The 17,636-nt window shown below is 50.2% G+C and overlaps 1 protein-coding gene across 1 annotated transcript in view; it reads right to left on the bottom strand.

The window, feature by feature from the left end:
* CCDC13 (coiled-coil domain containing 13) overlaps positions 1-17,636 on the bottom strand; it is a 44,093-nt gene that overhangs the window by 4,179 nt on the left and 22,278 nt on the right. The window contains exons 9-12 of the mRNA XM_006893063.1: positions 16,363-16,569; positions 15,230-15,369; positions 14,587-14,670; positions 11,995-12,117 (exon numbers count right to left, since the gene is read on the bottom strand). Coding sequence (XP_006893125.1) covers positions 11,995-12,117; positions 14,587-14,670; positions 15,230-15,369; positions 16,363-16,569 — 554 coding nt within the window. The remainder of the gene's footprint in view (positions 1-11,994; positions 12,118-14,586; positions 14,671-15,229; positions 15,370-16,362; positions 16,570-17,636) is intronic.

The following is a 17,636-nucleotide window of genomic DNA, read 5'->3' as shown; positions in this document are numbered from 1 at the left end:
CACTGCCTGTCATACAACATGAGATTTCATTTTCTTATAGAATTTTCCCTCAAAAACAGCTTCGCCTTGCCATCTTCTGCTTCAGGCACCAGGAGCCAACCAATTGATCATATCTTTTATTGGTTTACCTGTTCACTGCCTCTCTCTCAGGCTGCAATGAAATAGCATTCTGGATTTCAATATTCTTAGCTTACAGACTGGAGCCTGCACTTCCCTACCTCTCAAATCAGTTAGAGTACACAGTTTTTCCTGATATTAGGTGGTAGATTGTTTCCTGTTGCTGCTGTAACAAACTGTCACACATTTAGTGGCTTAAAGTGACACCAATTTTCCACCTCAGAGTTCTGCAATTCAGGGCTCGGGCACACTCAGTTGGTTTCTTTGCTGTAGGTTCCACGAGGCTGGAGTCAAGGGGTCAGCTCACCTGGGCTCTTCCCTGGAGGTCTCAGGGAGAACTCAGGTCTGGGTCAATGTCAGACTCACATCCTTATTTTCTTTCATGGTGTCCATCTGGGTCATCCTCAGTGTCTAAATGCCACCTGACCGCCAGACTCTCTGCTTTGGCCTGTATCCAGGCTGGTCCTGACCCCGGCTGGAGAAGTTTCTATGCTTTTAAGGACTCAGGGATCACACTGGGCACATACAAATAATCCCCAATCATCCCCCTGGTTTAGATCCCTAAGCATAATTGTGTCTGCTAAATCTCTACTGCCATGTAATACTAAGTGCCCACAGGTCCACGTAATACGATGTTCCCGCAGGTATGGCAGCAGGGAGCAGGGCACTAAGGGTCAGAGCTGTGCCTGCAATGATTATTCGGAGTGGAGATGCACAGTATACGGGGGGTCCTATGTAGCCATGGGACTGAAAAATCCATGGATTGGAATCATTGCAATAAAAAATATTTAGTGGTCAAAACTCGATCAATGTTATATTATTGTTGTTGTTGTCATTGTGTGCTGTCGAGTTGGAACCAACCCATAGCTGACCCTCTGGCAGGTTTTCAGAGGTGGTTAATGACCTGGGAGGAGACTGTCCATCCTTCTCCTGCTGAGCTGCAGGTAGATTTGAACCACGTGCCTTCAGGATTGCAGCACAGCTTCTTACCACTGGGCTACCAGAGCACCATAAATATAATTGCATCTGGAAAATAAAAACCCCACCAAAACCAAGAGGGAGCCTAACGTGCCGTTTATATAGTGACTGAAGAGTGTCTGAGAGGATATGCATAGGGAATGTGTGCATGTCATTTTGACATTTTTTTTCCTTGCTATTTGGGTGAAAGTTCACCACTCTATTTTACAGAAGGTACTTGAACATTCGTGGATTCAGGTGTTTTAACACAACCCTGCAACAAATCTCCCAGATGCTGAGAAATGACTACACTGATAATTACTTTTCTTCCATAATTTTCTGCTTTTCCTAGAGTTAGTGGCTGTCTCCTGCCCACTGTCTCACTTCCTATGTTCCAAGCAGTGGAATAGGTAGGTGGGTTATATGGAATCTCTATGTTTACTTTTTTGAGAAAGTGCCAAACTGCCTTCCAGAGTGATTATATCATTTTACAATCCCAGCACACCTATATACTGTGCTTATCACAAATTCGTGAGCTTTGAAGGCCTTGCTATGTGGTTATTTCACACCAAGGATTTGTTTTCATTTCTCTAGGGCTGAGCTGTGAGTTGCAAGCGACTCGACGGCACATAACAACAACAACAGGGCTGAGCTGAGCAGAGCCTTTAGGCTTCTGTGGTACTGCAGTGGGAGAAGGACAACACCGCAGGTCATAAAGGTCCAGTCTCCCTGGGCTGTAACCCAAGTGAAGTGTTACTTACACAACATGCTAATCAGGGAGGGAGCCTCGGGAGGTGGTCTTTCCACCTTGGTGAAGGGCCAAAATAATACTGAACAACAACAGTTCTGAACAATATGCAGTAATAATACAATCTTGGCAAGGACAGAGTTCTAGAGAAGCATACATGTCCAAACACACATGGTCAAGCATGTTCTCTGAAACTACCAGAAAGACTAAAAAAAAAAAAACCCAAAAAACTAAAGGTTTATCAAAGTATGAAAGATAAATGGTAGTGATTTGCTACCACAGACTGAAAATATTTGAATAAAAAAAATTGATGGAATATGATGGAGTTGTGTTGGTCAACACGGTATCTTCTAGCCATTTACACACATAGCTATTTTAAATGAAAATTCACAATAACTTGTAAAATTAACGTTCAGTTATTCAGTCACCCTAACTGCATTTCAAGCGCTCAAGGGTCACACGTGGCAGTGGAAATCTGCTGTCAGGGACCACTCCAAAGTGCTAGAGTAATGATGTCAGTCTAGGCACTAAGGTGTATCTGGTCCAGGTCTTTGCAAGTGCTTGCTATGCATCAGAGAGCTAGACAATGACTAAGGATGACAGAAGAAGAATCAATGCCTTTGAGTTTGATACTGGAGAAGAGTATGGAACATACCATGGACCACCAAGAAAACAAACAAGTCTGTCTTGGAGAGCGTGAAACCAAGTGTCTCCTTGGAGGCAAGGACTTTGAAGCTTTGTCTCATATACTCTGGGCATGTGGCCAGAAGGGACCAGTCCTTGGAGAAGGGCATCATGCTTTGAAGGGTGGAGGGACAGAGCAGGAGAGGAAGACTCCAGATGAGATGGACTGGCATGGTAACAGAGATAATGGGGGTAGGTGTGTAGAAGACAGTGAGACTGGCTCACAGTAGGGCAGGGTTCAGAGCTATTGTGCAGAGGGTTGCTATGAGTCACAGGTGAAGCAATAGCACATAACAAGAACATGAAAGATTGGGTGACAAACCAATAAGACAAAAGAGGTTGTCAAAGATGTCCCACTGAAAAAGCTGGCCAAAACTGGTTCTGAAGAATGTTCTCTTCCAAGGAACTGATCATTTGTATAAAGAGATCTTATTTCAGCTAGTGACAGCACGAATGTATTTGCTTTCTATCAATGCATAAGCAATCGTCATGAGGTACATGGCTTAAAACAACACAAATTTGGAACCACAGGGAGGATGGAAGCCCAGGCCTGGCCTAGCTGGATTTTCTGCCCAGAGTCTAGTATGACTGAAATCAGTGTCAGAAGGAGCTGCTATCTCAGTCTCGGGCTTGGAGTCCTGTTCCACTGGAGTCACTCACTCAGGTTACTGGCAGAGTTCAGCTCCTTGTGGGCAGAGGCCTGGGATCCTCACGTTCTTGTTGGTTATTGGCTGGGCCCTGGTTTGGCTCCTGGGGTCCCACACACCATTCCCTGTCACGGGGCTCTGTTCACTAATCGACAGTTTGCTCCTTCAAGGGCGGCACTCTGCCTACTGCTAGCTTCTGACTTAAAGGGCTCAGGTGGTTAGGCCAGGCCCCACTCAGGTAACCTCCCTTTGATGAACACCAAGTCATCTGATTCATGACATCTCTGAGAGGCTGAACTGACAGGCCTGCCTTGTGCTTCCAGGTTTGCCAAGTTTTCCACCTTTGACAGGGTGTGGTCATGTCACTGTTCGACCGCTCATCTTGATGGAAAATGTTGAGTCTTCCTTCTCTGACAGTTTTGCCTTACATAGGTTCCAGCTTTTGTAGGCTGTACTGTATATATCTACACACACACACACACACACACACACACACACACACACACACACACTCTCTCTCATCCAAAGTAATGCAATCATGAGAATGTTATCCCATCCCTTCCCTTGGTTTGAGTGGAGGTTCAGCCTGCAGTCAAAGGCAGGGAAGTGTATGAGGCATGACCAACCAGGCTTGTAAATCGTGGAGATCATCTAAGAATTCTGCCCATCATTGTGAAAACAGGACAAAGAAAGGAAATAAAATGCAGTGGGAATATAAGGCATGGTATGTTTAAGCACCACAAAGTTCTTGGAGTCCAAGCCTACTCATCACTGCTACTGTGTACCACCAAGTGGGAACGGACTCATTGCAGACCCTCCAGTGAGTTTTCAGAGGCAGTAAATCACATGGGAGGAAATGTCTCTTTCTCCTGCAGAGCATCTGGTGGGTTCGAACAGCGTCCCTCTTCGGAATGAACAGCAGTGCGGCTCCTTACCACGAGGCCACCAGAACTCCCTTTTCAACACTAGAACGGCAAGACTCAGCATAAAGATTTAAACCATGTGATCCTTTTGGTCGATGCTGAGGAAGCATTTGGTCAAATCATTCACAGTCTGTGATTTTAAAATTGTCAATGTAAAACGAGAATGGGAGGGTATATCTTAACCCATTTTAAAACCAGAAACAAACTCCTCTGTAGAGTCAAGAGAGGAGTGGCACATAAACAATTGGATTCACGTAATAAAGGAAGTACTCTGTCATCATAAAAAGAACATGCACTGGCTGGACCAGTGCTAGTGGGGTATCAGAAACTATTAATATTAGTGCAACTAATGCTGGTGTACAACAATCCCAACCGCTGAGTTTGCCTGGCTTAAAAACTTCACCAAACAAACCATGTACTGACATGAAGAGAATTTCTGCACTATTTTGATAAATGAAATTAAGCACCAGAAGAATATGCATAATAGATGAATCTGTTCAAAAATTTATAGTAAATTAAACATTGAAAATCCTGTTGCTGACTCACAGTGAACTGCAGAACAGAGAAGAGCTGCCCAAACCGGGTTCTAAGGCTGCACTCTCTACAGAAGCAGGTTGCCACGTCTGCCTCCTCGGGAGGGGGTGGCGGCTTTGAACCGCCAACCCTGTGGTCGCAGCTGAGCACCTAAGTGCTACACGACCAGGACTCCTTTCAGGTTTCAAATGTTGTTGGTTGGTGCTGTCAAGTACGACTCATAGTGACTCCACTGACCACAGATCTGACCCTGTCCTGTCCTGTGCCATCGTCACGTCTCTGACACACTCAAGCCCGTTGCTGCGGTCACTGTGTCAGTCCACCTGGCTGAGGGTCTTCCTCGCCTTCGCCGTCTCCCCATCTTTCCAAGTATGAAGCATTTCTCCAGGGAATAGTCTTTCGTAGCAACATGCCCAAAGTACGTGAGATGAAGCGTCACCATCCTTGCCTTCAAGTGGGTTTTCAGACGCAGTTTAATCAGATGGGAGGACATTACCCATCCTTCTCCTGTGAAGCTGCTGGTGGATTGGAACTGTGTGCTTTTGGGATTGCAGCACAGTTTTTTACCATTAGGTCACCAAACCTCCACCCCACCCCCGCCACTATGTATTTCAGTTGTGTTTATATTTTAAAATGAGGGGGCAATCTTCCCCCGTGCCTCTAAAACCCCACCTGGGGATCGGCTATGGGTCGCTTCCAACTCGATGGTCCACAATAACAGACAATAAGATACCAATAGCAAAGGCCATTTAAAATAATCTATGGCTTTCTGAATTCCCACAAGATTCAGGAATAAATCTTGGGGAATTTTTATTTCTCTTGTTCTTTCCTCAATCTGTTTCCTCATTTCCCTAAATGACAGTGCCACTCATACAGGGAGTCATCCTTGCCTCCTGTACTTCTAATCCATTAGTCCCACAGCCTTTCTGCCACACCCCCCCCCCCCCCCCCCCCAATCCCCCCCCCCCCCCCCAGACCATTCTTTCTCCCTCTCTCTGTGGCCTGGGAGGAGGCTGCCCCTCTAGCCTGCTCCCTTCGGCTGCCTCTGTGACCCTTTGGATTTCAGACTTGGGCTGCCTCTTAGACCCTTTGGCCTTCAGACTGGCTCCTTTTGCTCAGTCTTTGTCCACATCACTTTTTCCCTCTTCAGCTGCTAACTGGCCTGACTCGGCTACATCTTACCAGTGCCTCCAAGTGCGATCCTAACAGTTCCATTATATGCACCAACTTCATACAGTTTCATGTTGACAGATGTGCCTCTTACTTCATAATTGATTTTTCATTGTGTTTAATAGCCCTTTCAAGAATCTGACCAACTTGACCCAAGGCCCGTGTGAAGAATAATAAGCAGTGAGCTCATTAGTGAATGCTTTCATGGTTGAAAATATCGATTTTGAGGGGAGCTGTAATTGTGGAGATGCTGACATGGAGCTTCAGATGGAAAGGCTCCTTGGACTCAGAAATCAATTGAGTGTAATGACACATGATTGTTACAAAGATAACCTTAAGAAATGTTTTCTAGTACATTCTATAATACAGCATAAGGGGCTCTGGTGGCCTAGTGGTAAGGAGTTGTGCTACTAGCCCAAAGGCAAGAGGATCAAATCCACTTACTACCGCAAGGGAGAAAGATGGGTAATCTCCACTGGTGGGATTTACAGCCTCTGAAAAACTGCTGGAGGGTCAGCGATGAGGTGGTTCAGATTTGATGGGACATAACAACAATCACATCATAGTATAGTATATAATATTTTTTAGCTTAGTCTTATGTTCTTGTTATATGCCATCGAGTTGCCTGTGACTCATAGTGTCTCAATGTACAACAGCTCTAAACCCTGCTCTATCCTATGCCAATCTTATTGTCTCTGACAGACCTACCCTAATTACCCCAGTTACTGAATCGATATATCTCATCAAGGGTCTTCCTCTCTTTCTCTGTCCCTCCACCCTCCCAAACATGATGTCCCTCTCCAAGGACTGGGCCCTCCTTGCAATATGTCCAAAGTATGTCAGACGGAGCTTCAGAATCCTTGACTCCAAGGAGCAGCCTGGTCATACCCTCTCTAGTAAAAACCTGTTTGTTCTCCTAGCAGTCCATGGCATATTCAATACTCTTCTCCAGCACCATAGCTTGGAAGCATCAATTCTTCCATCATCTCTAGTCATTGTCCAGCTTTCTGATGCATAGCAAGTAACTGCAAAGACTATGGCCTGGATCAGGCACACCTTAGTCTCCAGACTGATATCGTTGCTCTTCAGTACTTTGGAGAGGTCTCTAACAGCAGACTTTCCCAGTGCAATTTGTCTTTTCATTTCCTGGCTGCTGGTGCCAAGAGAGTCGATTGCGGAGCCAAGCAAACTAAAGCTGTGAAAAATCTCAATCTTTTTCACCATCCATCCTGATACTGCCAGTCAGCCCAGTGGTGAGAATCATTGTTTTCTTTATGTTGACCTTCAATTCATAGTGAAGGCTGCAGTCAACTTCTGCAGCAAGCGCTTCAGGTCCTCCTCAGTTTCAGCAAGCAGGGTTGTGTCACCTGCCTGACACAGATTGTTGATGAATCTTCCTCCAATCCTGAAGCCACATTTCTCCTCAAACAGCCCAGCCACCTGGATGATCTGTTCTGCATATAGATTGAAAAGGTATAGAGATGGGACACATTCCTGGTGTACATCCTTCCCAATTTTGAACCATGCAGTGTTTCCTTGCTCTGTTCTGACGACTACCTCCTGGTCCAAGTACAGGTTTCTCATAAGCACGATCTAGTGTTCTAGGATTCCCATTCTTCTCAGAGTTAGCCACAGTTTGTGTTTTATTGACTATGAAAAGGCAAATAGTCTTATAAAGCAAGAAAAATTTAAAAAACCTCTAAAAATGTGCAGTGCCATAAACAGGCATTTAGCAAGAAAAAAACACATAAAAGTCTAGGAACATATTTTTTAAATGCTCATATCTTTTTGCCATAGCAAAGGACATTAAAACAACTAGAACAATTTTCCTTCATTAGTTTTGCAAAAGCATTAAAGACTGATACAACGTAGTGTTGATCAGCAATCCACATTATTGATGAGTATGTAAATGGAGTGAATTTGAAAAGGCTATTTGCTATGATAGTGAATATTTTTAAATGTGTCTGTTCTTTGATTCATCTATTCAACTTCTAGTGTTGTTGGTTTCTCTGTATCATAGAGTCAGAACCGACTCATAGCTGACCCTCCAGCAGGTCTTCAGATGCAGCAATTCACAGGAGAAGAGATTGCCCATCTTTCTTCTGGGAAGCAGCTGGGGGATTTGAACCATCTGCCTTTGGGTTGGCAATATAGCTCCTTATTACTAAGCTACCAGAGTTCCTTATTCCACTTTTAGGGATTCTTAATACAGAAATACTTCCACAAAGATAGAAAGATGTGTTTGATGCAAGTCCTTTTTTTTATAATATATGCAAAATGCATAGGTGTCTATAACTGAATACACAGAGAGAAAAAACCTGGCTAACTTTGAAGAATGAGGACTTGGGGACTGAGTAAGGAAGTTTTATTTTCTTTTTTTAAAATAAATGTTATGTCTATAACAGAAAAACTAATAAAACTTTCAGGAGCATAAGGCAGAAATTTTAATGCCAGTGTGAGGGTAGAAGATATAAACTCGGGTTCCTATAAGGTAATGAGCTGGAAGTGATTTTTCTGCATAAATCTGGAAGTCTCCGAGGAATGCCTGATTTATGAGAAATCTCAGACTCATTGCTGTTGCGTTGGAAACAACTCATAGCTGACCCTCCAGCAGATCTTCAGAGGTTGTAAATCACACAGGAGGAGATTGCCCATCTTTCTGCTGAAGAGCAGCTGGTGGGTTTGAACCACATGCCTGAGGGTTGGCCACCCTATCTGCTTGGCCACCAACTATTCATCTCTGAGCCCAGGGCCGTGGTAAAGAAGCTTGCAGTCTACCTCACTGCTCGAGAGAAACTGAAGCTCAAGGCATGAAAGCTCATGCTTTCAGGAAATTCTAAACCAATAAATTATCAGAAAACACCCCAAGACACGAGTGAAACCATAAATGCTCTTCAGAGGCAAGAGAACTAGTCTTTAGGAGCAGCTTCGGAATCTAGGCCCCTCGGGAGCCCCACAAGAAAAAACCAACAACTCCCCACTGAAGCTGAGCTTACAAAAAACCCGGTGTCAACATTTAAACCACATAGGAATGAATGGATTCACCAGGAGGGGAGACAATGGCACAACTCAGGACCCTAAGCCATGAGGATGATGTTGTTGTTACCCACTGTTGAGGTGGACCACCCGTAGTTGATCCCCCTGAACCGGGTTTTCAGAGGCACTGAATCACCCTGGGAGGCGGGTGTTCATGTTTCTCCTGCAGAGCAGCTGGTGGATTTGAACTGCCTGCCTTTGAGTTGCTGGTGTAACTCCTTCCTATCAAGCCACCAGCCCTCCCTCATGAAAATGACAGAGCATTATTTAAGAGCTCTGATGGCATGGCATGTGCTGAATTGCGAACAGAAGGGTCAGTGATTCAAATCTATCAGGTGCTCCTTAGGAGAAAGACAAGTGGTCTCCTTTCTATAAAGAGTTCGCTCCATAGGAAACCGGGTGACATTACCATGGGTAGGAATCAACTTGACCGCAGTGGACCTGGTTTGGGTAAGTGAGTTTAAAATTATTAAAAAGTTAAAGGTAAGAAGATTTTAATGAAAGAACAAATGATGGTTTTTGGAGGTTTTAAAAAAAAAAGAACAGGAGATTTACACTAGAAATGAGGAAAAAAACAACTATTAAAATAGATTTCACAGCAGATGAAGTACTACTGGAGGGAGTCGGTGAGCTGGAACACAGATTTGAAGATCCCACGCAGAATTCAGTCCAAAATGCTGAGAGAGACTAAGAACTGCCGTGGAATGGATAAGAAGACAGAATACGTGCTGACTAGGAGTTTTAGATGAAAAGAATACACACCCAGGATGATAGCGGACAAGACAATGAACTCGAGGATCTCAAAAAGGGCAGGGGTATCAGCGAGACCCCAAACCTAAGGAAGTTAGGGAGGGGAGATGCCAAGCCTGCTGAATCAGCCCAATGAAGACCGGAGGAGAATACAATTCCTCAGTGGATAACGGCATCAGGAGATAGTTTACGACACTGTGATAGACTGTACAGGTGACCGCCAAAGGGGATATCTCCTCCCAACATTCAAATTCTGGTCCCAACATTTAAAGCCTCTCCCACAATGACTCTGGCTTTACTATGACCCACTTTGGACAGTGGTACATTCGCTGCGTGATGTAACCTTGGCAGTCCTATGTAACTTGCACAGTCCTATTTTAGAACCCCACTACCATGGAAGCTTGCAGCTACTTTGCTGGAGCGAGGGAGGGGCTCCCCAGAAACATGGCTAGAACCAGGGTGAGGCGAGGGAAGCCCAAAACCTGCAGAAGGAGCCTACCTTCAGCTTCCCACGCATCACTCAGAATGACTGTCTTCAATTCTGCCCCTGAATTTCCCTGCCTGCCTGACGCTGACGTTGGCCTTGTGTGGAAAAATCCGGGGAGACACCACACGGAAAGAGAGGCCACGCGGAGGGCGGAGGGCACCTGAATGAGGCCCTATGTGTGAGTTCAGCTAACACTATGTGGAGCCACGAAATAGCCCTGTCAACCCACTGGGTTATATCTAGAATCACTTAGAAAGAACCACCTCTATTCTGCGCTGGATGCTACTAAGGTTGGGGTAATTTGTTATGTTGCAATTGATAAATGAGCCACCACACTTCTCTGTCTCTGTCTCTCTCTCTGTTTCTCTCTTCCTCTCTCTCTCTCTCTCTCCCTTTCTCTTTCTCTCTCTCTCTCTCTCTTTCTCTCTCTCTCTTTCTCTCTCCAACCCCAAAGTTCAGATGCAACTCAAGGGAAATGGGAGAGAAAGTCTGAACTGGGTATGTTTGTGTCATTTGAAGACTTTACATTAAACTGCAATTATAGAAAAACAATGCTACCTTTTTCACGTATCTAAAGATTTCTGAAATTTATACCTTCTCTACTACTGTTGTTGTTATGTGCTGTCGAGTCGCTTGCGACTCATAGCGACCCTATATACAACAGCCCTAAACTCTGCTCTGTCCTGTGCCAATTGCACCGTCTCTGATATACCCATCCCGATTACCCCAGTCACTGAATCAATCCACCTCATAGAGGGCCTTCCCCTCCTGCACTGTCCCTCCACCCTCCCAAGCATGATGTCCTTCTCCAAGGACCAGTCTCGCCTTACAACATGTCCAAAGTATGTCAGACGAAGCCTCAGAATCCTACTACTTGAATAAGAAAGAAAAAAAATTTAAAACTATTTAAAAAATTAAGCTGGTCACTGCTCACTGTTTAGGGGTGGACCGACCTTGGGCTTGCCTTCCCTGCATCCCCAGGACCTTCTTTGGTGACAGCGCCCTGTTTTCCCCTCACTGAGAAACCACCTCTCCTCCCTTCTCTGAGCACCTAGGGGTAGTGTGGTCAGGACCGTGTTGCTCCCGGGGACTTGTGAACAACAACAACACGGAGCCAGCCACAGCTGAGAACCCAGCAGCGCAGAGTCGCAGGGCCAGCACGAAGCCCAGTTCAGAAGTCACAGTCTTGGAGTTCTTGTCACTAAGATCCCTGAATCTTCCTGAGCTCAACACCTTCCAAAACGCGTCCCTCTGCCTCATTTAGTCAGAACTGGTTCTGTTGTCCCCCAAGGAGGAGCTCTAGCTGACACTTGATATGCCAGTGTAGAAGCTCAGTGCTGTTCTTTGTGTGCAGGGAGGTCACATGAAGGGACTGTGTTGGCCTGGGCGGCCCTGACTCTTGCCAAGAGGTCACTTGAGCGAGAAGGACCGATTTATCTGAATGCAAGTCTGTCAACGAACCTCTGAAGAAAACTGTACCACCTGGTCTGCTGCCTTGCTCCCACTCCCGGCCGAAGTCCCAGCCCCCGCCTCCACCCGTCTCTCTGCCAGCAGCTCTCTTGTCCTTTGTCATTCCAGACCTAGTCCAGCCTGTGTCCCTGACAGCAATGAGGACAGGGAGGCTCATCTGAGATCTGAATTACTGGTGGGCTGGTCTGATGATTCCTGAGAATCTCTCCTTGAGAATTCTGCCTCGGGTCCACATGGCATGTGACATCCCACGTGTGCAGGAAGGATGGGGTGCCCTTATGGTGCAGGGACTGAAGCCTAGGGTGCCTGAGTTAGGGCTGGGAATTCCTGGGAGCAATCCCAGAGAAGCCAAGCTCCCGGGTGAGCTCGGTCCTGACTTGGATGAGCCTGGCCGTGCAGATGGCCCTGTGACAGGCTGACCACCCTCATCCCCTGCAGGCTCAGGAGAGTGTCCTTGGGGCCATGTGTTACCGTTTCTGCAGGACAGTGACAAACTCCGTGAGCCGGTCACGCTCCACCTCGGCGGCCTGCCAGAGGGCTTTGAACTCAGTCACCTGCGCCTGCCAGCCTTTTTGTTCTGGGGAGTCTGAGAACCTGGAGATAGGGAAGGGGGCAGAGGTCATGTGACGGGCAGCCTGCAGCCACACACGTGGCGGGAGCCCCTGTCATGGTGGGAGGGCCTGGAAGGACACTTAGGGATGCTCAGAGACAGCCGGAGAGAAAGATGACAGCCCAACCCCTCCTATCCCACCTCTCCTGGCTTCTGCCTCACAGGGCCTCACTCCGCTGACCCCAAAGCCAGAGCTTATGAGGGCGAGAGCTTCATGGATACCTCTGAATATCCAGTTCTCATGGGAGCCTGAGTCAGTCCAGCTGTGACAGAAGCTAGTCCTTGGGGACCTGGAAGTGCCCTGGGAACCCAGCCTTCCTGCCCCACACCGGGGCGGCCCGTCACCGTCTCCCTGCCATTCCTCCCTCCTGTTCCTGGAGATCCTGGCTTGGCCTCATGTCTAGGTCATTTTCCTGGAACCTCAACACCTTGGCTCTGGGATTTGGTCAGTTTCTCCAGCCCATCGCTGCTGCTCCCAGCCCCCACCTGCTGTTGGAATCCAGGAGAGGGGGGCCCCGCCCCAGGACACACATGTGAGTGACAGGTCACTCTCCATCTTGCTCTGGGCCTTTCCCACTGAGAGCCTGGCTTTGGGGGCCCACTTTCCCAGCACGGAGGGTGATATGCCCCAGGGGGCGGTGGTAGTGGGTGCCCCAAAGGGGATGCTGTGCCTGGGGAGGGTTCCCCAGGGGTGATGGTGCTGTGCCTCAAGGGAGGTGGTGTGTCCTGGGGGGTGGTAATGTGCTCTGAGAACAGGGGGACATGGGAGGGGGAAGGAAGGGGGGGGGGGGGGGGAGGAAAGTGGAAGTGTCCAGTGGAGGGGGAGGATTTGGGATTGTGTGTGTGTGTGTGTGTGTGTGTGTGTGTGTAGGTGTGTGTGTTGGTGTGCCTGAGGGGTGTTGGATATATGGGTGAGGGCAGGGGTGTGGTGAGTGGGATGAAGTGTGCCCCCCCAGAGGTGACAGTGTACCAAGGGCTGGGCTGGGGCGTGTGAGCCCTGGGCTCCTGGCCTGCTCTGAGGTGGACCTGCTCTGTGGTCTTGGGTGGATCTCTTCCCCTCTCTGAGCCTTGGTCCTGTGTGAACCCTGAGGGGCTTGCAGAGATGGGCTTGAGGACTGCAGGTCTCCCCCACCCCAGCTCCTGCTCTCTCACTCCTAACGGTGCTGGCAGGCCTCGCTGAGAAGACGTGTCTGAACCAGTGGCCGGGGTACCACCTGGGAGCTGGCAAGAAATGGTGCACCCCAGTCTCTGCACCAGCCCGCTGAGTCAGGGTCTCTGGTGATTTGGACACACACACTGCAGCTGGCAAGTTTGTTCCAAGTCACCTCAGGGATTCTCCAACAGGGTGGAGGGAGAGGAGCGAGAGGGCCGTATGCCCTTCAGAGATCATCTGAAGGACCCGAGTTCTAACCACACAGCCCTGAGCCGCTTTCTTGGAATCACTCCGGCTCTGTCACCAAGGGGAGGGAACTGTAAGCTTCATGAGGAGGGCAGGACCTGCACGTGACAAGAACAGGCTTGAGGGTCACCAGACTGGGGAGCCTACAGCACGCTGGCTCCAGCATCCTGTCACGTGCAGAGGTCTCAGCCAATCAGGCCTGGGAGGCGGCAACTTGCCCAGGTTCCTGCTTCCACTGTGGGAGGTGGGTTTCTAAAGGCAGAGCTGCCTGTCCCCATTGCCGGCACTTGAACTCCCCACCCTCTGGGGAGTGGCTCGTGACCACTCTCCCAGGTGGCCTTGTGACCCCTCGTGACCTACAGGGCTGGTTTGGGCCCTACAGTGCCTGAGCTGCCAAGCGGCAGTCTAGAGAATGGCAGTTACTCCACGGGAGATGGAAGCCCAAGAAAAAACCTGCTGCCCAGAACCATGCAGGGATCCGATGCGGACCTGGGGCCACTTGGAGGCCTCGCCTGGAATCGGAGCTGACCTGCCTCTGGGGAGCTGATAGCACGAGCACGACTCCAAGGGACAGTGGGCAGGGCTCAAGAGAGGGCTCGGAGGCAGGACAAAGTCACCCTTTGTCTGGGAGCTGGCATGGGGTACAAAGGGCCCATTTAAGCCTTTAGACTTGATTCTATCAACAAAGAAGGGCCCGAGAGCTGAGGAGTATCAGTGGCTTAGAGCAGGAACCTGGATGATGTGAAACTCTTCCCTGAGTGATTGAGTCTCAAGAGACAGGAGGGAAGGTGCTGGGAGTCAGGTTCTAGAAGATTCCTGTGTTAATTCTCTGGTAGTAGGAAAGGGCACTGGCCTAGGAGACAGGAGGGCCAGGGTCTAGTTCTGAGACCCATCCCAGACAGGAAACTGGACCTACCTGACCCTCCAAGTCCTGTGTAACCGTGGGAGAGGCCCTGGCCTGGCTGGCCTCAGTTTCCCCTTCTTTTGAATGGAATGTCAGTATTGGCAGAACAATCAAGGGCAGGGAGGACTACAAGGGGCCTAGGTTCCATACCTGGGTGAGGGCCCATGAGGACTGGACAGGGAGGGCCGAGTGAGAGCAGATTCCACCAGCGTGTGGCCCAGGCTGGTCACGGAGCTGTGTGTGGGGTGGAAGGGGCCCATCACCACGGGAAGGCGGGCCGGCCCCCAAAGGGCCTCACCTTCACCTCTGCGTGTGTTCTGCTGGGAAGGGAGCAAGGGCTGGCCAGGGGCCCGGCAGGCTGAGGAAGCAGCTGGCGATGGCCCTCGCAGGAGCCCTGGCTGGGCAGCCCGGCGGGTCTACGGCCCTTCTTCCCAGAACCCCTCCTTGCTCAGAACAAGACAGAACCGGGAGACGTCTGGGCCTTGCACAACCAAGCCCAGGGCTCTCCGAGACTCTGGGGAGCAGATGCATTCGGTGGCAGGATCAGGGCAGACATGAAAGGGAGCTGTGATCAATACGCAGTAACAGTATCACGGCCTGGGGCTCTCTTCTGCAGATGCAGAATTAACATACTAGGAGAGACCCATGTGTTGGAAGCCCAGTGCCAGAGTCTTCTTAGTAAGCATCGCTTCCCTGGCTTCCCATCAGAGGCAGCAGGAAACAGCCTTTCTTTTGAATAATTAATATTCACTTTCCACCCACCCCCATATCCCTTATTCTTTCCCTCTCTTACCGAGAAGATCCAAGCCTGCCGACGTGATCGCCCGCGGAGGCCGTGGTCTTGGCCAGGCCTGGGTCCTCAGGGCCCTGCGTGGGGGCGTGGTTGACCTCAGGCCCACTGGATCCCTCGCTCAGGCCTTTGGTGTGAAGATACTGCAGAAGACAGACACGGGTTCGATTCTCCGGGCCTTGGCTCAGAGGCCTGGAGGAAGCCAGAGAGGGGGCTTGGCTTGATTTCAGGTCTTTCAGGGAGCATGAAAGAAGCTTCTTTTCTCAGGAGAGAAAAGGGAGGTCTGTTTGGTGGAGGCGCTGGCTGCATGATAATGACATCTAATAATGCCTCGCTTCAGAAGGGGAGCTGCTTGGTGTGAGGACGGTGACCCAGCCAGGAAGGGGGTCTACCCTCAGGTCCTGGGGAGCAGTGAATAGTCCGTGATGTGAGGCAGGTCTGGATCGCCTAAGGATCCCCTCTCTTCAGACGACCCCCTGCCCCATGCCCATTCTAGCCAGGGGTAGGGCCTGAGCCAGCTTCTTGCAGGAACCTGGACAAATGAGGCTGAGTGGCTTCACCCAGGGCCAGCTTGGATGGAGGCTGGGGCTTCCTAGGCCCCCCTCCCTGAGCTGCCCCTTCCCTGAGCTGTCCCCTCCTTAGGAATATTCTGGATATTTGGGTTAGGGGGTACTTTCTGAAAAGGAAATATTCGATGACTCCCGGTTAGGATGAGCCCTTGACAACCTGAGTGACCCCCAAAGGCCCACCCATTCTAAGGTGGTCCACGATGTCTGCTAACTTGTTGGAGGGGTGGTAAGACCTGGCCCTCTGGCCAGTGACCTCTAAGGTAAAACTAGGTCCTTTCTGTGTATCTCTCTTAGGTAGGCCCTCAAGGAGAGGTAGTGAGAGCTGAAGATTCTGGAATGACTCCGCGTGTCCCTCAGATTTCTTGAGGGACTGGTGAGGCAGAGGACCGCGGGGAGCCGTGAATGCACACCTCTAACCGGCGCAGGGACACAAAGCTGGTGCTGTAGAAGGAAAAGGCGTGTGCAGAACGGTCTCCAGGGGCCACGCAGAGGCAGGTAAGACCAGGTGTGGCCTGCGCTTTTCTGGATGGAGGCTGCAAACGGGTGTGAGGGGCAGGGGCCGCTCACCTGCACGCTGAGCTGCCCAATCTCCAGCTCCAGCTGCTGCACCTTGGCCTCCCGCTCTGCCACCATGGCCCGAAGCTGGGCCACGAGGCTGCTGCTCTGCTGGGCCTGCGTGTGGAGCTGCTGGTCCAGGCGGTGGTGGGACGCACGCGTCTTCTCCTCCTGCAGACTCAGGCTGCCCAGGATCTCCTGAAGCTGCTTCAGCTGATTCTGGGGGTCGAGGAGAGGCTGCCGTCCAGCACCCCAGCAGCCCAGCCCTCCCTGCTCCCACCAGAAGCTGGCAGCGGGCACTGACTGACGGACTGCCCTGCTCCACCTATCACAGGGCCCAGGAGGCTCCTACCAGACAGGTGGGGGCCAGGCTGGTGTCCTCCTTTACCCTGGCCTTGACCTCCCTCTCCCTGAAAGCGGGGCCCTGAAGGACCCTCTAAGGGGCTCTCAAGGACAATGAAAAAGAGTCCATCTCAGGTGGTGAAGATGTTTGAAAAGGAACCCTAATCCTACTCTTGAAGGCTACTCGGTAGATGGCCTCTGGAGCCTGGGATTTTAGGCCTAAGATTTTGGCACTGGACGAGGCTCAGCCCCTGGAGGTGCCTCCAAGATCCCTGGGTACAGGCTACCTGCTGGAACCCAACCAGGAGCCGGTGACTGCGGCCAGGTAGGGAAATCTGGGGCCAGAGAATTCAAGGGCACACGGCAGATGGCAGAGCTGGGGCTGGCCTGCAGCCACCTTCAGAAACAAGAACGGTGGACACACTGGGACCTCGGGGGATCCCTGATGCCCATCTCTGAAGGCTCGGAAGCTGAGGCTGAGAGCGGATGTGATGGCCTAGGGGTCACACAGGGAGACGGGCAGGAGCAGGCATAGATTTCTGGCTTAGTGGCCTGCACACTGCCTAAGGCCTGCACTCCAAGGTGGTGACCGAGCCAGCTCGGGGCCCCTCAGCATGCTAGCCGGGGGGGACACCACACCCCTGGGCTGGGGCACTCCCAGGGCACCTCAGTTCCTGGAGAGGAAAGCCCAGTCGTGGGGTCAGGGAAGCAGTGGCCTTGCTGGCGTGGAGGGGTTTCACAGTCACCTAAAGAGGGTTGGAATGCAGCTGGATGGACCTGGGCAAATCCTCTTAGTCTCCCCTCTGTGGGATGGGATTATTAATAGGTGGCCCTAGGGGCTGTCTTGGGCTGACCTGTTATAAGCCGCCCTCCCTGTGTCCAGATGGAGAGGCATCGGCTATCTGACAGACAATCATCTGTCCCTTCAGCTGTCCCTTTCATTC

This window comes from Elephantulus edwardii, unplaced genomic scaffold (assembly GCF_000299155.1).
Source record: "Elephantulus edwardii isolate Elephantulus edwardi_28Jun2011 unplaced genomic scaffold, EleEdw1.0 scaffold00121, whole genome shotgun sequence".
In the NCBI taxonomy this organism is placed as follows: domain Eukaryota; kingdom Metazoa; phylum Chordata; class Mammalia; order Macroscelidea; family Macroscelididae; genus Elephantulus; species Elephantulus edwardii.
This window is presented reverse-complemented; position numbering and strand designations above follow the sequence as displayed.